Below are 24,570 nucleotides of genomic sequence, written 5' to 3' on the forward strand. Positions count from 1 at the left end.
TTTTCATATCAAGATCTGATTGATCCTCACATGCATTGGTTAATTGTTTTATGAGTCAAACATTAAAAAACAACTGTATTAGGTTATTGTGTGGATAAGAAAAAGAAGAATTTCTGGCTACTGTTTATGATACAATCTTTCTTTTTCAAGCTGTATACAAATATTTATTATATTGCAAAAGCAGTATTTTTCCTGTTAATAGACACCAGTTGCTCCGACCCAGGACTTCCAACTCCATGTCAGATCTGGTCTGCACACCAGTCCTGCATGGTATGTTGAACCGCAGCAAACTTCATCTCAAGACTAGTGAATCCAAAAATGCTGTAGAAAGTATTCTGCAGACGAATCAGACCCTATACAAAAGAACCAACAGATACACGATGAAAGTTAAATAAATCTCTTCAGAAATGCTTGACAATCTATGACCCAGAAGCTCCCATGTCCAGCTGAGTCCAGCTAGCGAGCACACTTTATCCCATATAGATTGCCCATCAAATAACACAAGGTGAGTTAAAGATGAGAAGAATAGCAGTAGAAGAGGATTCTGAGAAGATTGAAATGCTCAAGATGAATAGAATTCATGTTTAAAGTTTTCTTGCAAGCCCACCTTCATCCAAAAGCTGTGAGTGCAAGCACACCTTCCTGTTTGAAATGCTCTATTGCCCAGAAGCTTCCTTTTCCAGCAGAGTCCTGCTAACAAGCACACCTTCATCCCACATCTCAGTCCACCTACAAAACAACAGTTAATTGTAGAGTCCCAGCAAAGTACACAAGGCAAGTTAAAGATGAGAAGAATTATGGTAGAAGAGTATCCTGAGATGATTGAAATGCTCAAGATCAATAGACTTCCTGTTTACAGTTTTCTTGTAAAACTCTCAAAATTTGGCCAAATGAGCATTTTGACTAATTACTTCTGTATATCACGTTCAATCTCAAACTCATGCAAACAAACCACAACTTAGGTGGTATTGTCAGTTCTCATAAAAAAGTAAACTGGAAATGAAAATTGCTTATGCCAATCATTATGATGCTATCAATCAAAAGTTTTCTGCAGATGATGAATGAAAATAATATTATGATTAACTATGCAGTCAAATAGCCTTATAGCTACAGCAAAAATTAATTTTTATTAACCTTCCTTCAGTATGGTTGTATATGTTTGCAGGGGAAACCACAAGTTCGAAAGAGCCTTTCACTTTGAAAATCAGAAAAGCAGAAAACATGTTATTCACCTTGAAAATCTCTTCATTTCACTTACATTTCCAAGCTGATGCGCTCTAGCACCATTCAACTTTTGTGGCTCCTCTTGTAGCCACCAATTACCAAAGGCTAGAAAACTTGACTTGGACTCGATTCACCCACACCCAATTATCCGACTTGGTTTCGTCATGTATATTGAAGTAAATACTACGAATTACACATAAACTTACAATAGTTTAAAAGAAAGAAATTTAAAGCCACCAAAGGATTAACCACCTAAAATGGTTTTTTGCATATTGCCCCCTACATAAAGCATTTGTTACATATAAGGACCCCCTTATCCTAATTTACAAACCAAGCCTGATAACTGCATGTGTTTTTTAATATAATAACGTGCTAATTATCTGTTAACAGATTAGGGTGGAGCTTTACAATGAAAGTACTTTCTGTACTTGCTTAAAATTGGCTCAGCTCCCGTCTTTGCAACTTCTTGTCGTTGTGAAGGCTGCCGGAGAAGAAGAGGCAGCAGGTTTGAGAGCATCAGCAGAGTGGGCGGCAATAAAGATGAAACGAAGGTAAGAGTGAAGGCCATTAGGGTCGAGCTAGGGGAGGTAGAGAGAGTTGCAATCGGAGATGATGAACCATACAAGGGAGCAACAGAGGGTGGCTGTGACATTGACATGGGGGGAGGAGCCAGCGGTGGGCTTGTAGATTTAGGAGACGGTGAGGGTGGATAGGTGGTGGAAAATGTGTGTGATGGAATTGAGGTAGATGATGTTGGAAGAGACAGGAGGGGTGCAGCTGGGGGAGGGAGAGGAAACAACACCCAGTGTCAATAAGGCAAAGGGAGAGGTGGGTAGGAGCGGAGGGCTTGTAGGGAGTGGAGGAAGCATTACCGGAAGGCGCAACAACTAGTGAGAGCTTTCTAACCCTGCCATACATCCTCCTCCCACTCCTTGATAATCCCTCCACCCCTTCCAACCCCCCTTCCTCAGCCTCCACCTCCACTCCTCCACACTCTGCCACTCCCACTACTTTGCCCTCTCCAGCTGATATATTCTTACTAGTGGCAGTTCCCCTCTGTCATGTCCCACCTCACCTTCATCTCAATTGCAAATGTCGCCACTCTTGCAATGCCTTCGCCCTCACCTCTCCATCCCCTCCCTCCTCTGTACCCTCAACTTCTCCAGTACAATCCTCCTTGCTACCAATGAATTGGAGATGCTCCACAGCTTGATCCTCTCAACAAACCAGAGCCACCTGTTGCTGCCATGAAGGCCATTGTGGCAAGGTGTTTGGCGGTGGAGGCATCGCTATTAAGGAAAAGGGGAAATTAGGGAAGATTCCATCTCACAATTAACTTGAGGGCAATCCTATCATTTTACAACTCTAGTTACTTTAACTATTGGCCATGGTTGATTTCTGCAATAGAACCCTCAACAGAAGGTTCAATATGCAAAATTGTACAAATTGTCTGTCTCAATTTATAAATAAGGATTCAGGGGTCTTCGCATGTAATAGATGCATAATATAAGGGTCAATTTGCAAAAATACCATTAAAGCAATATATAAAATGCAAGAACTACCAGAGTATGAACGGGAGGTTTATTTACTTGTTTTCATGAGTTCTATCTAACTAATTGTAGCTATGCAAGTTAATAAATGTAAATTTGTGTGAGGATATGATAGATTTAACTTATGACAAATGATGTTAGTTAAAAGCATACATGATGTAAGTGAATTCTGAACTCACTTTAACTTGCTTAAGCCAGGAAAAAAATTTCTTGAACTTGGATGCTGTTTACTGAGGTGGCCAAGTCATAATTGACTTATCCAAATCATCCAAGTCATGCTACTTTCCCAAGCAGGCCAAGTCATGTGAAATTTTGATTCAACAGCTGGCAAAAAGTAGAATAAGCCAAGTCATGAGTCAACTTGCCAAGTTTTCCAAATTTGACCAAAGCTGGTTGTCTGAACATGTCCTTGCTAACTTCAATTTCTTTCTCTATAGCTTCACTCTCACTGAGCACATCTTATTGCAATTGCTGTGGCTCCTCCCTGCTGGTGTATGCCAATAAAATCCATGTTTTCTTCATGTGCCATTTACATAAGCTTTCTGATAAAAATTTTGGTTTTCCTTTTCTTCAATTTTTATTTTTTGTTTATCTATTTGTTTATGCATTTAAGTTTTTTTGTTGACTGTGATGTCTGGGTATACAGGATCTTTTAGATATTGCGTTTGGGATTTGGGTCACATTTGAAAAGGTACCTGTTCTATTCATTTTTCTTTATGTTTCATGATTCCTTGGTTCAGGTTTGATATTTGTCAAGATATTTAACTTTTCCACTTGCTTCTTTCTACCCATAAATAAACATCCATTACAAGTATATGCAAATTCTTTAGTTTCTTAAAGCACATGGATATGTGAAAATTTAAATTCAATGCTTTGGATGGATACTTTGACCATATTATATAGCCCAAAGCTTTTGGAAAAAATGGCAATGAAAGATAGTAAAGAAGAACATCAAGGACTTCCATTAATTGCACTACTTGTCAAAATAAAGTTGATAGAAGCAGGTTCTTTAAATACCTTGATCCATCAATATCTATATATAGGCATTGGCCATGACGCCAGCCATTTTTAAAATGGCCAAAAAAGATGCTACCATTTCTTGAATAAAATCTTCCCTCTCCATTCGCCTTGCCCTTCCAAAAGTTCGCAAACCAACGGTCTCCAGTATGAAAATAGAACCAACCCTATACACAGAATTTTCATGAAAAAGGGATGAATTAGAGGGAAAAATTGAAAGCAAATACCTAGTGCCTTGTAATAATAGTCTAAGGCAGCAAAGAAAGGGCAACTGGAGACATTTGACATAATGAGAACAGAATCTCATCTATCATCAATGTTTCTGACACAATCATCAAACTTTACTTCAATCCAGTTGTTTTCTGGAAGAATGTGGTCTTACTCCAGTTGAATTTCCATCTTTTGGTAACATTCATCATACATATTAGTCACTACAACTATTTGCATTCGATGTTTATTAGTCGACAAATAGGAAAGCATTGAAGAATTAAGATATCTAGTGAAGAAAAACAACCACGCTGCTATCACCTCATTAACTTCCATTCTTTTCTTCACCATTTTTTCATGGAACTGATGGGGTATTATATCAAGTTCCCTAGAGTCCTAGACCAACACAACTTTCGTAATTCCGGAAAAAAGATAGTGAATTTCGCCTCAATCAACAGCACATCTGCTGGGTCTAAAAGAATATTTTCCTTGTAGATTTACACAATATAGTCGTGCGACTAAGTAATAAAAACTTAAATGAAGAACCAAACTAGAATGTGAGTCGGTAAAAGGAGGTAAACATACACAATTCAATCCCCAAAAGATCCAAGCACTTCTTGAAAGCAATTGGAAGGTCCAAATCCAAATAAGCCACAGTCTACTAGTCACATATTTGCTTGTCATTTGAGTGCAATAAATAGAAAAAGAGTACTTCTACCCTCCCTTCTCCACTACCTGCTCAGTTACCGAGTCCTATGTGGCAGTTGGGAATTGGTGCAATACAGGGGGATAGATGGGTGCCAGGTGGAACCAGGATGTGGTTAAGTCATTCTGCAAGTGCCACTCAACATGTATAACTAAGCAAGACTATTAATTCAATTGTTTCTGAGGGCTATCCATAAAATAAATTTCAAAGCTATGGACGATTCTAGTTCATATCATTATGGTCAAACTGACTTGAGTGAGGTCCGTGATGAAAAACTGATGATTTGCAACCAAAAGGATTGAAAGATGCAGCCCATATGGAAGTTTCATACCTTCCCATGCATAAGATCATCCCTCCATGCTCCTTGGAATACATCTCCATTACTGTAGCATAATGTACCCAGACCACATCTCTTGCCATACCGCCATATGCCATCATAGAAGCTTCCATCCGCGAAGGTTAGACGACCCTAAAAGATAAATTAACAAGATGCATTAACAAACAGATTAATTTTAACTCGACAAAAGCATTAATAATCCATTTTATTTTAAGTGCTAAGACAAACTGGAGCAATGGGGCAGTAGAAAAGTACCTTTCCTTCAGGAAGACCTCCTTGGCCTCGCCCTCTATAAATTCCTCCCCTGTACTGAATTTCCATAACAGGAGCAAAACTTTTTTGCGGTTCCCTTTCTGCCTCCTGCATGACAGTTATTTATATGAGCATATTTTTACAAATAATCAACACGTCCAATAAACCATGGTTTGACAAACATGAATTGATGAGTTCATGATAATCTCTAACAAAATTGAACGAGTTCCTCTTTAATGCAATCAACAGTTGAGAAAAATGTTGGGTATGATATTTACCATTAGTAGAAAGATCCCTGAAATGGCTTTAGATTTTGCTCCTTTTTTAAAAAAATGATGGATGATTAGTTAAGGATCACGAGACAAGATAGCAATCAAATAACATAGACCTGAATGCGGATCAAGTATACATCTCTCAACAAGGTTCGCCGTACCGGTACCGAACCCCATACCAGTGCCGCATTAGTATAGGCGTACCGAGTGTCGGTACGGTACCGTACGCTCGGTACCGACCGTACCGACATTGGTGTACCGATACCAGTACCCATCGGTACGGGTATGGTACGTTCGGTACCGACCGGTACAGCGAACCTTGTCTCTCAACTTGATAAAATGTTAGGCAGAGGTGAAAAGCAACGGAGGTAACACTTTCGGAAAGATCATTTATTGTTTTATGGAATTTTGTATACTTGCAAGTTGCAACCCAAATAATTGGGAAAAGCTGGATGGTTATAGTTATGGTGGAATTTCGCAGATTTATCTTTCAAAGAAGAGTTTGATTCTGCCCAAAATTCTTTTGCTGGTCAGGATCTACATTTCTATATGTTACAAAGGTGTTAATGTTAACCATCTTGCAGAGTTGAACAACAAGAAGGTTGTTGATCAGTTATTAGGGTACACCATAATTTATAGTGAACTACAAAGATAGATAAATCAAGTCTACCAACCTGTCACCAGACAGCAATTTTCAGTCATGTCAAATCCGAGCTTGAGATATCAGAAAACCTGTCTGAAGAGTTGAACCGAGTGGTTCAACCATTTGAACTGCTTCAGCTGGCAACTTCATCAGTTATTTTATTTTTATTTTTTTTAAAAAAGGAAAGAAAAAGAAAACCCAGACTACCTGCCAAACAGTCCCAATACCCTAGAATAGATAACTTCAAAGTCAATTCTATCTTTTGGGGTGTGGATGGAGATTGGCTCCTGCGGTGGTGTTGAAAGGAGAAAAGCAGCAGAGGGAACTGGCAATGTGGATGAGGAATTTCAGAGAAGAATGTCAGCCATGAGGTAGAAGAGGGTGTGGGCCACAAGTACCATTTCGGTGGCCTCAACGATCGCAAGCAAGTTTTAAGGATTTTTTTGTTTCTATTGCAAACCACCCTCACTTTCTCATGCCATAGAACCTCTTTCCCCAGTCAGGTCTCGTTTTCCCTTTTTTTTTTTTTAAAGCAGTATCCAACATTTGAACCTTGGACCTCCTCCAAGGGCAAGTCCTCAGGGAAGAGGTACCAACCAACTGAACTAATAGTTGTGGGCGCAATGTACAAGATAGTTAGGAAGAGACATGGATGGAATATGAAAAAAGGGCAAGACCAAGATGGGAAAAAGAAGAGAGAGATGGGAGATAGATGCAGAAATTTTATTAGTTACCAGGCTTAAAAAGACATAATCCTTGGAAGCTTGGCCTATTGGTCAACCTACAGTCGGCCATTGTTGTTGAAGTTACTCCCACCATTCCCTTAAAATTGTCGAAGATAGAAAGGGAAGAGAAATAGTTTGGAGATGAGAAGAGTTAGACAAAGATGATCCTTTGCCTATTGGTGAACTTGCAGTTAAACTAATCAACCATGACCCAACCCTTGAAACCATTCAGGCTGAGTTAATGGTTTAAAAACAACATATCTCTAGCATAATTATGGCAATTGCATGGGCAGATGGCTCCTAACAAGTCCAAGTCCACTAGATGTTATAAGTCCTTGACATGTTTATTTGGTTAGCCTAAAAAATTCAGGTAATTAGTTATACTACTTAATATCATATCTTCATTATGAATGATATGATAGTGGCAAAATTCACATGCCAAGATAATCATAGCACCTGATGCACCAACCTATATCATATCATTCTTGGCTCACATGCTCCATGTGTCATAGAAGTGTCCAACAATGAAGGCTGGCATGCATAGAACTAGATGTATGTAAAAGCTGAAAGCAAGCATTTGATTTTGGCTTGTAATTACAACTACATCCTGCCATTTGCCCTCATGTTCAAGTTCCACAAGTTTAAAAGTAGAGACTACTGTGTGAAATGGCACTGTCAAACTGATGTTTTTATTATTACTTTTTAATTCTTCTTACTATTTTTTAGGATCCAGCATACGATTTAAGAGTGGAAATTAATTTCCTTTAAACATACAGAAAAACCAAAACAGTATTCTTCACTGTCATTGGAAAACCTTGTCCAGAATACTCTAGGGTCAGCAAAAGATATACAAGTTTTCGATAGTGGTGACTGATAAAGGAATAGCACCTTCAAATTGCGGCAATAAATTATAGATATTTCACAACTAACATTGATATCATATGCAAGAAATATAGTTTACCAGCATTGATGCTGCACGTGCAGAAAGCAATCCTCGCTTTCTGGACTCATCCCTGTTTCTCCCCTTTAGTAGTGTCAATACAGAATTATAAATATCAAATACTGCCTCCAAACCTGCATCAGCAAAAGCATCCCTGGATTGGGCATTTTGGGCACCCAAGAAGTCTCCACCTGTGCCATGATCATGCAAAGTTTCTGATAGTGCAAAGTCCGAGGAACAAGCAGAACACTGCTCAAATGACTTTACACCAACAGGAAGAGTGAGAGTATCCGGTTCATCAATTTTGTTAGTTCCAATTAAAACAGCCCTCTGTCTAGCCCATAGCTGTGCCATGTGGAATGCTGGACCAATATTCCAGCTATTAGGTTGCTTCCTTCGAATATCTGATTTGTCAGGTAGCACAGAAAGTCAGGATCGCACTATTAAAATTGTTAGCTTGATAGACAGAGAAAGTACTAAAGTAAGATCTTTTTGGTGGCAAAGGATAATCTTTAGAAGAAGAAAATGATTATGGAGCTCGACAGCATTGAAAATCATACTGGCAATCTACATACCTTCATTTATTTGGTTACCATTTTCATAGATCGATTCATTGCTGGACTCCAATGATTCAACTCCATCTCTTAGACGTTCACTATTTGAATCTCTAAATAACAAGAAATTCTCACATGAACATATTTTGATTCCATGATTTAATCCCTTACACTAATAAACGATGAAACAATTCAAAAAATTCAAAACATAGAGTTCATCATACTTGCTGGATAGTTCGGTTTCTATTTCTTCAGAAAATGTATCAAGAGAACCATTGGATAAATCCAAGTTTGACATGGTTGCCATATCTGGCGAGATGAAGACATCTGCTGCTGGGTTACGAGAATGAACTGGTAGGTTTTCAACCAGTTCTGGAATATCTCTTCCCAAAAGAGATGAGAGAAAGGGAATGCGCAGAGCCAGGCTTGACAAAAAACTCCTCTTCTGAGAAACAATTTTCTGATTGCAGCTGGCAATTGCAAAATTTTATTCAGAATGGCTTAAGTGGCAATCTAATTCTATAAGTTTGAATAGTTCTCATCTGTATAAGAATGCCAAATACTATTAAAAAGATTGAAACTTGCAGTATTTTAATAGCTTATTATTAAAATTTATGTTTAATATTAATAGGCCAATGGAACTAATGGGGATCTGTGGATAGCACAGAAAATCATTCCAAAAAGGAAATATTCAAAATTCTAGATTTCTACAACAGTTTGTTTCCTTTCTATAGCAGGTAGATGGACAAAAATGAAAATGCAGGAGAGATGGGAACAAGGTCATGACCAACCTAGAAAACTGAAGTTGTTGACATTTACTATACTTTCTTTCTTTGTTAGCACTAGCACAAAGTATAAACCACTTGCTAACTAATAGACAAAGGGTTTATGGAAGATACAGTGAACCAATAATCTGAATTTAAAAGTCTGTCCTTTTAGTTGAGAATGACAATTCCAAGATATTTCTAGCAAAATATAGCTAAAATATTCAGCAGACATTCTTCATAAGAATTTCCTTAACTCTTACCCCACAATCAGAAGTGTTATGACAAATAGATTTGGCTCCATACTAGGTTCGTGAATTCTTGAAAATATGATCTCTCTTTTGCATTCTGTTATCTGACGAAAGGTAAGGACAATGGAAAGCAAATCGCTTTCATCCAGGGCAGAACCACTTGCAAGGGTGAAGATAACCGGGCCATTCAGGTCCTATTCACCAGAAAAGTCACAAATGTTAAGGAGAAAAGTATGCACTAGAACAATATTTTCATAGTAAAAGACTCCCAACTGACAAGCAGATTGTCTGCTAATCGATAATATATATCCTAACAGGAAAAAAGCATGCTTCCACACAGGAGAAGCCATCATTTCACGCATGATCACCTGAAAAATTAGCCAGCCACAAGGAAAAAAGAGATCACTGCCGACATGCTATTCTTCAAGCAATAGTGTACAGCACCATACCTTACCTTTGAAGATAAATTGTTACTTCTGATTCTAAGCAATCAACACACATAGCACGCTAACATCTAGCAAAGCAGCTAAATAATCTATCACTCATATTCATCTACCAGATGGGACAATAAAAAGCAAACTGTATAACTGTGTAGGTTTAAATGTATATGGCTAAATGATGGTGATTTGAAAGGGGTGAACTACATTTGCCAGATTTCCAGTCACTAGCCTAATGATCAGCACCTGCCATGGCTTTCATTCACTTCCACTGGAAAATTTATAATGACTTCAAATCAGGAAAAGTTTTAGGAAAAATGAACCACGAAAAGAAACAAGCAAACAGATGTAAAACAATTGTATGGTGAACTTTAACAAAGCTCATAACCACATAAATTGTTCAATTAAAACACTAGAACAGAGGAAGCGAAGTGTTCTGGTGTCATAAATTTCAGTGCATGCTTTGAAGGAGAAAGTAACAAACCATTTGAGAAAGAAGGGACTAAAAGAATCTGTGTTAAATAACTAGATTCCAAAGGATTGTGTGGTTTCTAGAAAATAAGCCATGGAATATTAAAGGCAAATGATGGGGCATGATTTGTGAGTACTTGGTAATGTGAAGAGAATCAACAGTTGAGAAATTCTGATCAATAGTTGAAGCTCAGGTCAGTGAAAATAGTACTTAATTTCCAGCAGCCAGCAAAATAATTTTATGTTTTGTCACATCATAAGATGCAATTCAACAGAAAAGCATACATAGATTAACTACTAAACAGTGAAAGGCTGTCTCTCTAGCCATTTCCTTATACCAAAATGGCCCTCTTTGTATCTTATTCTACCTAAAGGAGCTAACTCACCAGTCTATCTCATATGCAGCATATAGGCGCTAAAAACCTTCAATGGAGGTGTGCTGACATAATGATGTCAACATGACATTTGACAACTTACAGCAAAAAAAAAGCAAATTCACACACAGCACTATCCCACAGAAGGCTCTGCCCCACAAAAACCATGTTGAGTCTTGACAATTAGAATATCTAAAGCTTAGCTGGTTGGTACCAATCTCTCCAAGTGAGAAGTCTCAGGTTCAAACCTGAGAAGTGGCAAGTAACCACCATATTCTGAAAAAGATAATTATAATGCCTAAGAGTAGGCCTATATGCGTTTAAAGCAAATAGAATCACACTATGGCATTTATGCACTTCAATCTAAAGCACAGAATAACCACTAGTTTCCTGTCCTGGAAGGACCAGATGTCAGTTATATTATTTTCCACACACCATGAACCTAAGGTCATCATGACAACTATCTGCAGGCTCTCGGTGACTTAAATCCACTGATTAATCAGCTAAATGAGGTCACACGAATTCCTTGGAGAGGGTGTTATACATTATCAAAGGGGGTCAATGGCCAATAAGGATCTACGCATATAATCCCTCATATAGCTTGCTGTTAGAATTGAGGTTTGCAAACCATCTACAGCTTGTAATATTCCTCTAGTGGAATAAGTTCTGTTTAATTATGAGATTGAATCTTCTCAATCTTTTTTCAACCACTTCAAACATTGAGTTGCATCTTGATAGAACTAAAGCTTCAAATGGAAATGAATGACATAAAAAAGGAACGAAATTCTGCATATGAGTAGCTATAATAAAGCCAAAACGATTTGAACATGCCACTTTGTTTGACTAGATAATGGTATCATATGCCCTTAGCAAGCATAAGCATGAAAACTAATCAGTTACTTCCATGATAAGGTAGCAGGAGGGAGCACCTTAGAGCTTGATGAGGAAAAGGCTTAGAAATTGTAGGGTCTTAGACTCTTAGTTAGTTGGGAAATAGAAGATTAAGGCATGAAATCAGGAAGAAGCACAAAAGGATCATGATGCAAGTCAAACGATCAGGTATTCTTCAAAGAAGATGCTATGATTTGAGATATAACAATGATGTCAAGGAATCAAAACAAGGACAACACTAGTTCCCAGAGATTTGTCCATTTGCTAGGTGAGAACAAGTCACAAGAAACCAGTATTGTCGGATCTAGTTCAAATTTGCAAGTAGACCACAGATTCAGCAAACCAACCCCCCAGTTGATCTGCTTGCATAATCAAACCGGCTGAGCTAAAATCTCATTAAGCAGTAAAAACCATATGTGCTGATCAATTTTCACCAAATCAAAGACTCAGGTAGGTTCAAAAAATGGCATGTAAGTAAAGGACACCTAAAAGACCATTTTGACATTTATTTAATTTCTTTTTGTAATAACTATATGGGCAATTTAGTCCTTTTGCCCTATTCAAACAATTAGAAAACTAATGGAAACCATCTTCGGCTCCAATCTTTTTGATTTAAGGAGGGGGGGGGGAAGGGTTCAGTGAGGTCCTGAGCAGAGAGCCGCCAGTCTTACATGATGCGTTACTGACCAATGGCATTGCCCCTCCACTGTGCATGTATATCATGGCCACCTTTGGACGTTTTTCAGCATCATTGGCACCTCAAGTGGGTCACATGATCTTGTTAACTTCAACAACTCAATCCTCTTCCTCAGCCGATTGACCCTCAACCACCCAACCCTTACACCCCTCTACCCTCCCCCTACTCCTTTCCTTTCTCATTCTCTCTCACATTCTTAGCCCCCCAAAGCTTTGTTTACTACCATTTTTAATTTTTCAAGAATTTATTGAAAGGAAAATTGTGAGGCTGATTTCTTTGGTCCAAACCTTCTCTCCTATTTGAGACTAAATCTCAACTCTGTCATTTGGTTATGTTCTCCTTTGGGCTTGGATGAGACTGAAGAGGCTCTTCCCAAAAGTCCGAAGCTCAGCAATTATCTTCTTAAAAAGAAAGAACTCAAGAAGACTTAGAAGTCATCTCCTTGCTCTTACAAGTTGATTATTTTCTATTATTTCATACAATATGTTCTAAGCAGTTGACCCAATGATCTAGCCCCTTGACCAGGTCAATGTTAGGCCCAAGTTTGAGGGAGTTGATAGATCCAAAGATGCAAAGAACTTAAAACAAATATTTTTTTTAAAAAAAAATGCATAAGGTATGCATATTTAGACAAGAGGGTGTGCAATAGATCGAAACTTGTGCCGATAAAAGAAACACTGATAGATTACTAATTGTACAAGAATTTAAAGAACGAAACAGAAACGAGGGGAAAATGGCGTCAAGAATTTCAAATAGAAAATTTTGCATTCACTATTCAAATTAGACTTCTTGTGTTTCCAAAAAATAAAAAATCTCATCTAAATTGTTTTATAGTTAAGATTATCCTTGCATACAATATGAAAGAACCTTCACAAAGAAAGACCCTCACAACTTCTCATTTGAAGGTAACTTCATTTGGCCCCATTAGGTTTTATCTTTTTTCCGGAATAACTAGAGCAAATACTACAAGCTTGGCAACATAAGCATGCAAACGCATGTGAATGTTAGGCATTTAAAGTAATACAGGTTGAGACATCTGGAATCATGCTTTTAGCTATAAGCACTGCTTTTCCTTCCATGCTTACCCCAAGAAAATGAATTTTAAGAGGTGATTCATGCATTCCTGCAGTGTAACATCTTGAAAGCCTGAATGGCTGAAACTTGACCTAATCCGAACTCTATTGAGTTCCAGAGTTAACATGTAAAACAGTATAACCCAATTTACATATAAGTAAGACTGGACCAAATGCTTTGGACATAAAACTTAGCTGGGGTTCAATTTCAGTCAAACAAATCCATGACCTCATCAAAATCATTCACAACCCTAGGTCTACCAAATTAACCTGAAGTGCCATATATGAGATAAGAAAGTCAGATAATTAAAATATTATGCAAAAATTGTAAATATAATGCTATAGAATAAATTGTGCAGGAAATCTAATGCCATAGGGGAAGGAGATATAATCATTAGAAGAAAGCTTTACCTTTGGACCACCATTAAGGAAAGGACAATGGAAGACAGCCTGAGTAATTGCTGATTTAATGTTGTAACCAGCTCCAAAACCAACTTTAGCTTCTCCATAGCTTTCTAGAAGCTGTTAATAAAGTATTGGCTTCAAAAACTATAAAATGTGCAAAGAAAAGAATCAAAATAAAAATTGACAAATGGGGTAAATGAATAGCAGATGGAAGATGATGTCCTACTTTTACAACTTCCAGTGGTTTGACTTCCTTGATTTCTCCATGTGGTGAATTTCGAAACTTCAGATGTGTTTCCTGAAAACTCACAGTTACAATGAGGCTGGATAAAACAGAAGATTTAGGATCACGAGGAAGTAAACTTACAGACATTAGATTAGATATTGCACTTATGGCCAGGAAGACAGCATTATTTGCACTTTCTAAAGCTTCGGCAAGAGTTTGAATTTCTTTTTCAAGTAAAGAATCTGCTTCCACCACTGAAAGTCAGAGTGAAAGAAATCATATAAGTAGATAAAATAACTTACATCACCGTTCAAAATAGTTGTGAAGTAAGCTCACAGTTAATTTAATATGATAGCTGTCAAAGCATATGCTGTTAAGCACACTAAGCAAGGCAAACGGATGCATGCTTAATTAGTGCTGGTTACAGACAACACCAAGTGAGTCAGTATGAAGACATGTTTACTGCACAGTCACTTGTGAAGACTCAAAGTCAGTATGTAGATTAACATGATGTACTGCTCCAATTATAGTATAGTATGGAGCATTATTGGCCTTGAATCTTAATATAAAACCACAATATCTTGGGTTATTACAATATCGAGACACATTGATGCACGCCAAATAGGTTTCTGTTATTTTACAACAATTAAAGGTATCAGATGTGGAATGCCATTTTTAAAAGATTAACCTAGAAGACAGAGTTGTTTCTAAACATGCACAATTTTTTAAGTTTACAGTACAGTCTATTATCTGGCAGGTGGCATGTGCAATACACGCGATTATTCAAGGGACAATTTAATGGATAACAATGAACATGTTGAGCAAGATTTTTTTTGAAGTAGATTTGATAAATATAAGCTCCACTTAATCTCATGCACTTCTTCTATTTCTCTTCTATAATCATATAAAAATAAATATTAAGGGAGGTCCTCATTATTGCATATATGGAATAGGAGGCACATGCTCAAGCAGTGCCCGTGGAGAACAGAACATGAAGGGGCAGCGACCAATAGGTAGGGTGGAGACACTTAGGCATCACATCTAGAGTTTGTTTATAATAGTGGGGATAAACATGCAAGAAAATCTAAGGAAAATTTAGAATCAAAAAGAAAAAATTTACCAATTTGAAAGTGTGAGAACTCTTGAAGTTTGTTTATCAATTCAAATACCTGCATATTCAACCATCATCCAAACATAAATGTTCTTAAAGGAAATAAAAAAAGCAACAATTTTGTGCAACATTTACATATACTATAAATTAGAAATGTTAGTTGCCAAGTTATCAAGACACTGCTCTCTTATCTTTTCTGGAATACAGAAGTGCCAACATTTACATGACACTCCTTCAAAATTTTCAAAAATGGCATTCCTACTCGTGTAATTTGTGCTATCAACACCAGGCTTCGAATATTGGAGCATGTCCTTTTAGAGGATGCTTCAGCACATGTAATGAGACTCCAAATCTCAGTAACTCCAAGTGCTAAGGAAGACAAGGAGAAAGAAATCTAGAGACCAAGAATGGTATAGTTAACTCGCAAAAGATTAGTATTACCTCCTCTTGCCGTCTTTGTCCCTCAAAATTGAAGGGCTTCAAAATAATAGCAACAGTTAATCCACCTGCTAATTTAACAGCATGTAGAAGTTCTATTGCTGTAATATGATCCAAACCATGTCCTGCAGTGGCCACCTATAACAGTACCAGAAGAAGTAACTGTTACAGGCCAATATTTCATTGAGTATCCAAGCATAGATTTAAATCTGGTCAGTACTATAACTCATTCTATGTAATTTGATTCTGCAGTTGATGCATTGAGAAGGAGATCCTACTATTATACTGCAATTGGTAGCACAATGCATCAAAAGCATGCTCATATGGCTCAGAAGTCTACTAGCTCATGAAAATACAACTTCACAATACACCAAATGGTATGCAATTGACTTCAGATTATTGGGCTTTTAGTCTTGTAACCTTTTGAAGGTAGAATGTATGTTTAGAAGGGGGATGAAGCTTGTTCATCGCTGTGTTGTTGGTTTTACATATTTATTTATTTATTTATTTTGGTTGGGGTGTGCGAGTGTTTTCTTCTTATACTTCTTTTTTCTTCTTCTCTTTTTCTCCTTTTCTTGGGGGGATGGGAGGGGGATTATATCACCGCATATGTTGATCAGCTACATGGGCTACAATTGAAAGCTCAAAGAATTATTAACTGCTCAGGAATTGGGTACAAGTTTGTGTGGAAGGTGTTTTATCTAATAACTGGGCCATACGGAAGGCTCAAACATACTGTATAGCAAAATGCTCCAAACCACTCTTGCACTATGAACTCCCCATATGTGATAAATCAATTTATAGCTGCAAATGAATATAAACATTGCAGTTAGCTAGTTAAAAGTCCCTGCTCATGTCAGAAATGGATAACATCATCATGATTATAATTTATAGCACTGAAGGGTAATTGTAAAGGAGAGATCAAACAAGCAAGAACTAAAGGTGAGAAGTGTACAAACAAGAATGACAGCTGAGGGACATGGATGCAGTGATGGTGGAAATTCCACGTTTCTGAGAATCATATCTGAAAACAAAACAAGATAACAGTCAATTTGTTTTATTATTTTTCAACTTAATATAAAAAAATTAATATTTTGAATATGGAGTTGTGATGCTGATGATGAGTAGACCAATAAATAAATAAAATATCAAATGGACAATCTATGCTCAAAATTGTACAAAAGAAACAAAGAAGGAAATCATTTACACCCAGGAGTGATCCGAGAAGAAGCTTAAAAGGGCCACAGCCCCCTCCAAGCTCCATAATTTTCTTAGAGATAACAATTTTTGAACCCACCTCCTTGTTTTGCTTTGTTCATAAATGGCTCCCCTTTTCTAATTTTCTCTTTCCATTGGTGGCCCCAGTCATCCAAACTCTCCTCCTCTAGAGAGATTTACATGGTTTTTCACTAGATCAAAAATTTAGCTCATCTTAATCAACGAATGACGCCAATCTATGCCAGGATTGTTTATTTCCTTACATGATCCATTGTAATCATCTATGGATATAAATCATATATCAGATCAATAAATGATGGCTATGGATGCTATGATGGAGATTGCATAACCATCTAGTTTGGATTAAGGTTGCCACGCATCTCACTCTCTACAGTGTTTCCTCACCCGCTCGAGCGGCCACTTCTTACATCCCAATGTTCAACCTCTCATGTGGTTACTCATCAGAACATAAGGTGAGTGCTTCATCCTCATACCACATTGTTTCTCTGCGACTTCATCACATCCCTTTTATGCTTTTTGAACCAACTCATTGGATGAAAATACTATTTTATGGATGGTAAAAGTAATCACCACATGGGAAAGAAGCAAGTAGATTGTGATGTTTGCTTGCATCTTTTCTATAAATAGACTTCTCCCTCATATGTCAATTTAGGTTGCATTCACCTATTATAGTATTCATATAAATATAAAACATATCATATAATCTTAGGTCTCAAATGACCAAATCCATCAAAAGAATTGGTGAGCTTCTAAGTTGGCTCATGGACTCTGATCATGGCCAATCTGAATCAAGTGATTCTGAGTTTCTAGACCTTTATTTTAAAGGGGTAAGGAAAAGATATTTATCTTTTGAGTTGCAACCCCCCCCCCCCCCCCCCCCAACCCCCAACCGCACACACCCACAACAAGAAAAAGAAGAAGAAGAAGAAGATAAAGCAAAACAGAACAAGAAAAAAGCAAAGCCGCCAACTTTTCAGGATTCATAAACACATCAAATAGGAAAAATATTTTAAGTGATAGAACTAAATGATGCAATCTAGATTATATCTCTACATACAAAATAAAAGCAAAATAGCAAACTCAAAAGCTCTGGGGAGTAAATGATCATTTTGACAAGAAATTACATCTAGTCTACCTGGACCTTGGTCTATACATGAAATGGGACTTCGCATTAATAAGTATGAAATTTTTTAGTTTAAAACAAATTCTTAACATGCACTTTTAACACCATTGAAGGCTTGGTAACGTCCCAGCTGGACCAGGTCACAGAATATAGTGGATCAGAGTAATAGCACAAATTAAATTTACTCTCGCATGTCAAAATAAATGGCTGAAGCATTCTCAATTATGCATTTTCTGAATTAGAGGATACAACTACTATTGGAAGGTGAAACACTACAGTCAACAAATACTGCAGTGTTTTGCTAATGATTTCTTTTGGTCATTATGGGGGTGATTTTGTCATGAATGAATCATAGTGCAGCACTATGGAGGTCAACTTAAACAAGGACAAATATACACAGCATAACTCCAGCCCCCCTCTTTCAGAAAAACCATAATCTATAGAACAGACTTGCTACCATCATGCTTCCTTTTGTCTACAATGTATACCAAGCTAGGACACATACTTTAAGGTTCCAATGAGCCACATCATTGAAGCTACTCTAAGAATATGTTTTTTTGTATCAACCTCAATCAAGTAACCTGCTTTCAGGAGGAAAACAATTTCAAGCCTTTTAGCCTGTCTCCTAGGCAAATTAAAGCTTTCACCATAGATGAAAAGTTGGGCAGGTAAATGTTAATTGGTAACTTTAAAAAAAAAACAGCCAATCTTGCTCATGTCGTCCAGGATATTTTTGCAGCTAAAGTAATCTCCATGTCATTTAGACCATAGTAGATTTTTTTTTTTTTTGAGAATTAAATGAGTGGAAGCCTAGCTAAATCAGGATGAGAGGGATCTAACCCATTTCTCTTGTATCAACACCAAGAGACATTATGAACTCAACCAGATGGCACCCTTGAGATCGTAATAAGATATGACATAGCACTTCTACTATATACAGAAAACTATTCAGCATTCATACAAAAGTCTCACCAAATTGATCCTACATTTAGGAGCTTTTGAGTTTAGAATAACCAGCAATTGGAGGAAAAAAGATACCTGTTCCATGACATCTTTGTAGTAATTGCACCTTGAGATTATCTCTCATATGAATAGTCCTACAACAAAAGTTCACATCACAGAAGGAAGGATAAGCATATGAAACAATCTTTCTGAAGAGGAACAACATGAAACAAAAGCTCTCCACATTGTTGTAGAAGAAGGATACAATCTATAGACCACTCAAATTTATGGGCTGAAATGAGAATAACAAATCTGTCACAAATTTAAGTAACAGGAGGAAAAAAATTGTCAATGTCCCCAAACAAGGAGAAATATGATAAGATTATTGGTGCTGCTACCAGGTTAATAAACATTTTTTTGAGTTTTTTTTTGTATTATCAGGTCAATAGACATTATGACTAACTTTTGCAATGCAAATTAAACACTTTTCATGCACAGCTTTTGTTAGAGAAACATTTCACATGGAAGAAAATGCTAATTTATATATATTCCTGATCGACATCTCTATCTGCTATAACAATGCCAATTCTGGACCTGCACCTCCACTCCACAGTTCAACTCCACAATGGGGCCCAACATCTTTCAACTCAAAGTCCCCAACACTTTTCATTAGTTTACTCTTTTTTTCCTCACAGCCACAAGTGACTCTTTTTTCTCTACTTTGATGTGCGCTGCCTTTCCCAGTTTGCGTGAGTCATATGCAGCACATGTGCAAGGCTCTAGTTATTAAAATATGAATGCTTGAGGTTGTGAATCCATCCTTGGTGAGGCTTTTTTTTTCATAACAACCCGACTGACCCCTCATATTGAGTCACAATTCCATCCCTTATTTCTACGTGGCAAAGTGACCATCAATACACATTTATCAAACCACTGTTTTGCATCTTTTCTAAAAGTTGTGGCTCTATTCCAAGAATGAAAAAACAATAAATAGAAAACACCTACAGACAGAGGTTGGACAGACTCCATCACACACTTCCTCTTATACCTCTAATAGGAAAGTTTTATGCAACACCACTATTCTACCACTTGGGCACCTGTGTGATCTGGCACTGACGTGGTGTCCCATCCCTGTGAATCACATCAACACCCTCCTCCCACATTGCATGCGTAAATGAGTAGGTAATGTATTGGAACAGCATAGCATTACTCCCCTTGCACCTTGCATCTCAAGTGTATCTTTCATATGCAAAGCACATGCCAAATGCTATTAGACCTCTTAAAATATTATTAGCATCACAAGAAAATAATTAAAATGTTTTGGCTGATGATATGATTCAATAGGAAAATTCATTTATAAATCTTATCATGTGTCCTAGCACAGTTGAAATTACTTGATCAAAAGCTTACAAAAAAAAAAAAATCATACTCTTTCTCTTACTTTAGTGATTAGAGAATCTTTAAAAATAAAAGAAAATATAAACCGCATTTGATGGCAAAATTATGGATTACAAAATAAAAAAAGATCATCCGATATGGAAAAAGTAGTGTCACATGTCAACAACACATAGAGGAGTTTCTTGAGTTGGGCGGTAATTGAGTTCTATGCTATATATTTCTCATCACTATAACCATCAAAACTTGTCCCCAAAGTATGCCATACCGTACCAAACTAGAAGGTACGAGAGCATACCGTACCAAATCGGGCGGTATAAAATGTATTATACCGAATCAGACAGTGCAAAGCATACCGTATGTAACCGTATCGTACCGGTTCGATACCAGTATGTGGTATGGAAGGCGTACCGACACTCCGTACACCGAACCAACCCCATACTGAGCACACTGATGGTATCAAGTTGGCACCAGTTCAACAGCCATCAACCGCTATGGATCCCAATATTAGTTCAGCGGGCCTTATATCCATCTATAGGCATCATTTTTATATCTATCAAGGAGGAGAAGGAGAAGGAGAAGGAGAAGGAGAAGTAGAAACAAAAGAAGGAGAAGGAGAAGGAGAAGAAGTAGAAGAAAAAGAAGAAGAAGGAGAAGGAGAAAGAAGAAGAAGAAGAAGAAGGAGAAGGAGAACAAGAAAAAGAAGGAGGAGAAGGAGAAGGAGAAGGAGAAGGAGAAGGCGAGGAGGAGAAGGAGAAGAAGAAGAAAAAGAAGAATGAGGAGAAGAAGGAGGAGGAGGAGAAGAAGAAGGATAGAAACATCAAAAAATACCAAGGAGGAGGAGGATAGAAACATCAAATTATACTTAAAATCATTAAAAATTAAAAAAATAATTACAATTAATTCAAACTTAAAAAACTTTGAAAAAAAATAGCGTACTGGCATTGCATACCGTTTGTCGGTACGGTACTGAACCAGCCACCAACCGGTACGGGCCCCAATACCGGTTCAACAGGCCTTGTATCCACCTATAGGCATTGTTTTTATCTCTGTCAAGCTTTAATACCCCAAGAAATGATCATATTTTCGACCCATTCACTTCCTCTTTAAAAATGCGTCTGCAGAAATTCGGAACTTAGACAACACAATTTCCCACAAGGCAGTTATCATTCACTCATTCTTCTCAAACAACTTCACTAAGGTGAAACTCCATGAGTTTAACAAATTCAGAATTGAGGGAACTAAAATTCTTCTGAAAAACTATCTTCAATGTGTGTTAGTGTGTCAATGCCACACATTTGGATGAAGTCTGAAATTCAAAATTCTATGTGTAAATAAACCGCACATACTTTGACCCTTCTTGCGAACTTCTCCTTTTCTTTCTCTTGGGAAAGATTAGTACAGAATAACCATAACAAATTGATGAGCCTGCCATCCATTCGCATTAGTGTAGCCCTAAAAGTCTTAAACCCTAAGCTCACAGACACTCCTAGTAATCTAATTATGGCGCTAACCCAAAGTTCATATATGTCCTTCGCCCCACAATATGAGTCAACAATTTGGAATCAGGGATCAAGAAGGTAAAATCAGTCCTACGGACCAATCTCCAATTAACAAGAGACATCCTTTGCAGACAAAGACCGCCAAGACAAAACCAATAGTATCATTCTTCAACCGAAGTTCATATACAAATTCTCAGTACTTGAGTGCCTAGGAATTCTTGACATTAATGAAATTTTCTTTATTAGATAAGAAGCTCGACCTATAAAATCACAAATTTATAACTGCTATTTATAAAAGAAACACGTTCTGACGATACTACTTTTAGCTTCTTTAATGTATAAGGTTCTTGTGACTACTATCAATGCAGTATAAGGAATCGTCTGTCACGCATTGTCTTCAGGTGAAAATTAACAAAAGAATTTGCAACAATTTACAACAGATTAACACAAATTAGAACGTTTAGCCATTTTATTTTATACTCTTAGCCTATTTTTTCTTTTCTTTACTATTTCCATCAATTTTCGATGACCCATCCGAAGAAAGAAGAATTAAGAGAATAAAAGAGGAAAGTTTCTTGCCAGAATCGGAGGCGAGAGGAGGAGACAGAGGGAGAACTCAGACAGAAATCGATGACGGCGTCCTTCCTGCTCCCAATTCCAATCACCTCAACGGGATCCGAGTCCCGCTGCGAATCGAGATGGCCGATCGAATCCGAAGCCGTCGACACTCGGAGACGAAGCGGCGGCCGCCCGCGGTGGAAGCCGGTGAGGCCGCGCGCGGCGCAGATCCTCGCTGGAGAGCCGCGCAAAGGGCGAGTTGAGGCGTGAGAGATCGCGAGCAAGCTAGATGGAGCAAGGGCCTCCATGGCAAGAATGAAAGGGGGAGAGGAAGAGAGGGAACGGAAGCGGGAGAACGATGAGATCGAAAAATATCCACATACCAAGAGGCGCTTTCTTGAGGGTGGAAACTGGAAAACCGGATTTTAACGCATTTCTATTCAAAAAATAAAGCATTAGTATAATGTACGTATAGACGCATAAGACTATTATGCGGCAATGATCGCATAACAAATATACGCGGACACCTGCAGCGCCTAAAAATTTGTAAGCGAAATGAAATCAGCATACAAATTATATGAAAATTCCGCATACAGTGTTCAGTACAGAAAGATGTATGCGGACATCCGCACTCGAGGCCTATCTGACTGCGAAACGCTTGATCAGCCACGCCATGGGAGCGGTCGGTGGTCGGTGCCCAGTTCCACGGGTACGACGAACTTCGCGTCCTTTCCTGAACCTCCGGCCGCCGCCCAGACCTTCGGCGAACTCCGCCTCCATCGCCACCGGCTTGGAGAGAGAGAGAGACAGAGACAGAGATACGGCGGAGTGGGGAGGTACTGGCGGCGCCGCCAGGTACTCACGACGGTGGAGTGGAACGCCATGAGCTTCGTGTCCGTGGGCCTTGTGGTAGGGCTTGCGATGCGCAGCATCTGTTTGTTTAAATGCTCAATAGACATAGCTTCACGGAGTTCAACGGTCTCGCGATTTGTTTGAGGTTGATGGGTTTCGAGAGCAATCCAACATCTACTACGACGGTAGACCCAATTCTGTATTCGTCCTGCTTGGCCTGAGAGTTCTAAGACACAACCAAGCTGGTTTAAATCGAGCCCGGACCTCAATCTTTGGGGTTTTGGGAGCCCGGATAAATTTACTAACCAAGAGAACTATAGTGGGTACTTTTAAATTAAATTACTAAACAAAGAGCATTTTCTATCTGGGCGTGCAAACTATGACCTAGTTTATGGTGTTCTTGTAGTGAAATTCTGATAAGGGTTTCTGAACCCACCTAGAACTATTTATGGGCCATCCATAAAATATGGATGCTGGAAGAGAGATTTTTGCAGTTTTAGGCGTCAAGAATAGGTGGAAGATAACAAATATAAGTATACATATTCAGTCCTATCTATGTGAATTGCTGTTGTAACTGAATTGATTTTAGCAAGATAAATAAAAGTAAATGAATTGAGGGTTTGGGTTTCGATTTGGTATATTATATGGTGCTATAGGAGTTTTGGTTACTAAAAGAATAGTATAATTATATAAGGATTATTTTGGAATATGGAAGTTTTCATGTCGAAGAAACATTGATATTTTTATATAGTTTTAAGATACTTGGATGCACTTCGTTTAAGCTCTTTTTGTTAGGTGTTGCTACCTAATGAGTTCTATTATCTATTGATAAGTTGAATGGAGAAAAATCTAAGAACGAATTGACATTTTTTGTAAATGATGGTTTATCTTGCTGGGAAGGAATAAAAGAATCTTCACTAATTCCAACAAGATGATGCCGTAAATTTTGGAATATATCACTTTCTTGCTAAAAAGTAGATCAAACGTGCGAAAAATAAATTGAAAGAGAAGTTAAACTCGTATTTTGTAGTCCTTAACTTACAATTAAAACTATCTTCCATCGTGAATTCCACTATTCCTCTTCTTCCTTGTTAGGTCATTTTTCTTCCGTTTACTGCCCAATGGAATCAACGGAGCTTAGCCTAGTATTTTATCAAAAAAATAATAAAGGGCAAAAAGATAACAATGATGTCCTTGTATTTCTATTGTTATCTTAATAAAATGATATTTTCAAAATTTAAATTCCCCAAAATCTTTGCCCCAAAAGAAGTAACCTAAAATAAATATTTTATTAAATAAATAGTGGCTCAGAAAATAACGCTATTATTTTTCTATTTGTATTATTATAAGAATAATTTTAATAACTATTAATATTAAATAATTCTGAATGTTCA

General features: G+C 37.6%; 1 protein-coding gene across 4 annotated transcripts; it reads right to left on the bottom strand.

The window, feature by feature from the left end:
- ARC3 (GTP binding protein) lies at window positions 1-23,420 on the bottom strand. Of its 4 annotated transcripts, none has more exons than XM_008806146.6 (17): window positions 22,346-23,420; window positions 18,966-19,024; window positions 16,525-16,589; window positions 15,569-15,703; window positions 15,137-15,185; window positions 14,158-14,270; window positions 14,017-14,088; window positions 13,797-13,907; window positions 9,455-9,636; window positions 8,652-8,897; window positions 8,449-8,540; window positions 7,895-8,277; window positions 5,297-5,401; window positions 5,036-5,173; window positions 3,792-3,958; window positions 608-729; window positions 1-353 (listed from the first exon to the last, which is right to left on the bottom strand). In XM_008806146.6, exons 1-16 carry the CDS (start codon window positions 22,630-22,632, stop codon window positions 657-659), a joined length of 2,277 nt encoding a protein of 758 aa, XP_008804368.3. In that variant the 5' UTR covers window positions 22,633-23,420; the 3' UTR covers window positions 1-353; window positions 608-656. The 4 variants fall into 4 exon arrangements, with proteins under 4 accessions (XP_008804368.3, XP_088568229.1, XP_017700763.3 ...); XM_088712103.2 differs by having other exon boundaries at window positions 22,919-22,967; XM_017845274.5 differs by lacking the exon at window positions 8,652-8,897.
- Between the last annotated feature and the right edge of the window lie 1,150 nt (window positions 23,421-24,570).

Source organism: Phoenix dactylifera, chromosome 16 (genome assembly GCF_051530095.1).
Source record: "Phoenix dactylifera cultivar Ajwa chromosome 16, Ajwa_hap1_PhDact_Kaust_v1.1, whole genome shotgun sequence".
Taxonomy (NCBI): domain Eukaryota; kingdom Viridiplantae; phylum Streptophyta; class Magnoliopsida; order Arecales; family Arecaceae; genus Phoenix; species Phoenix dactylifera.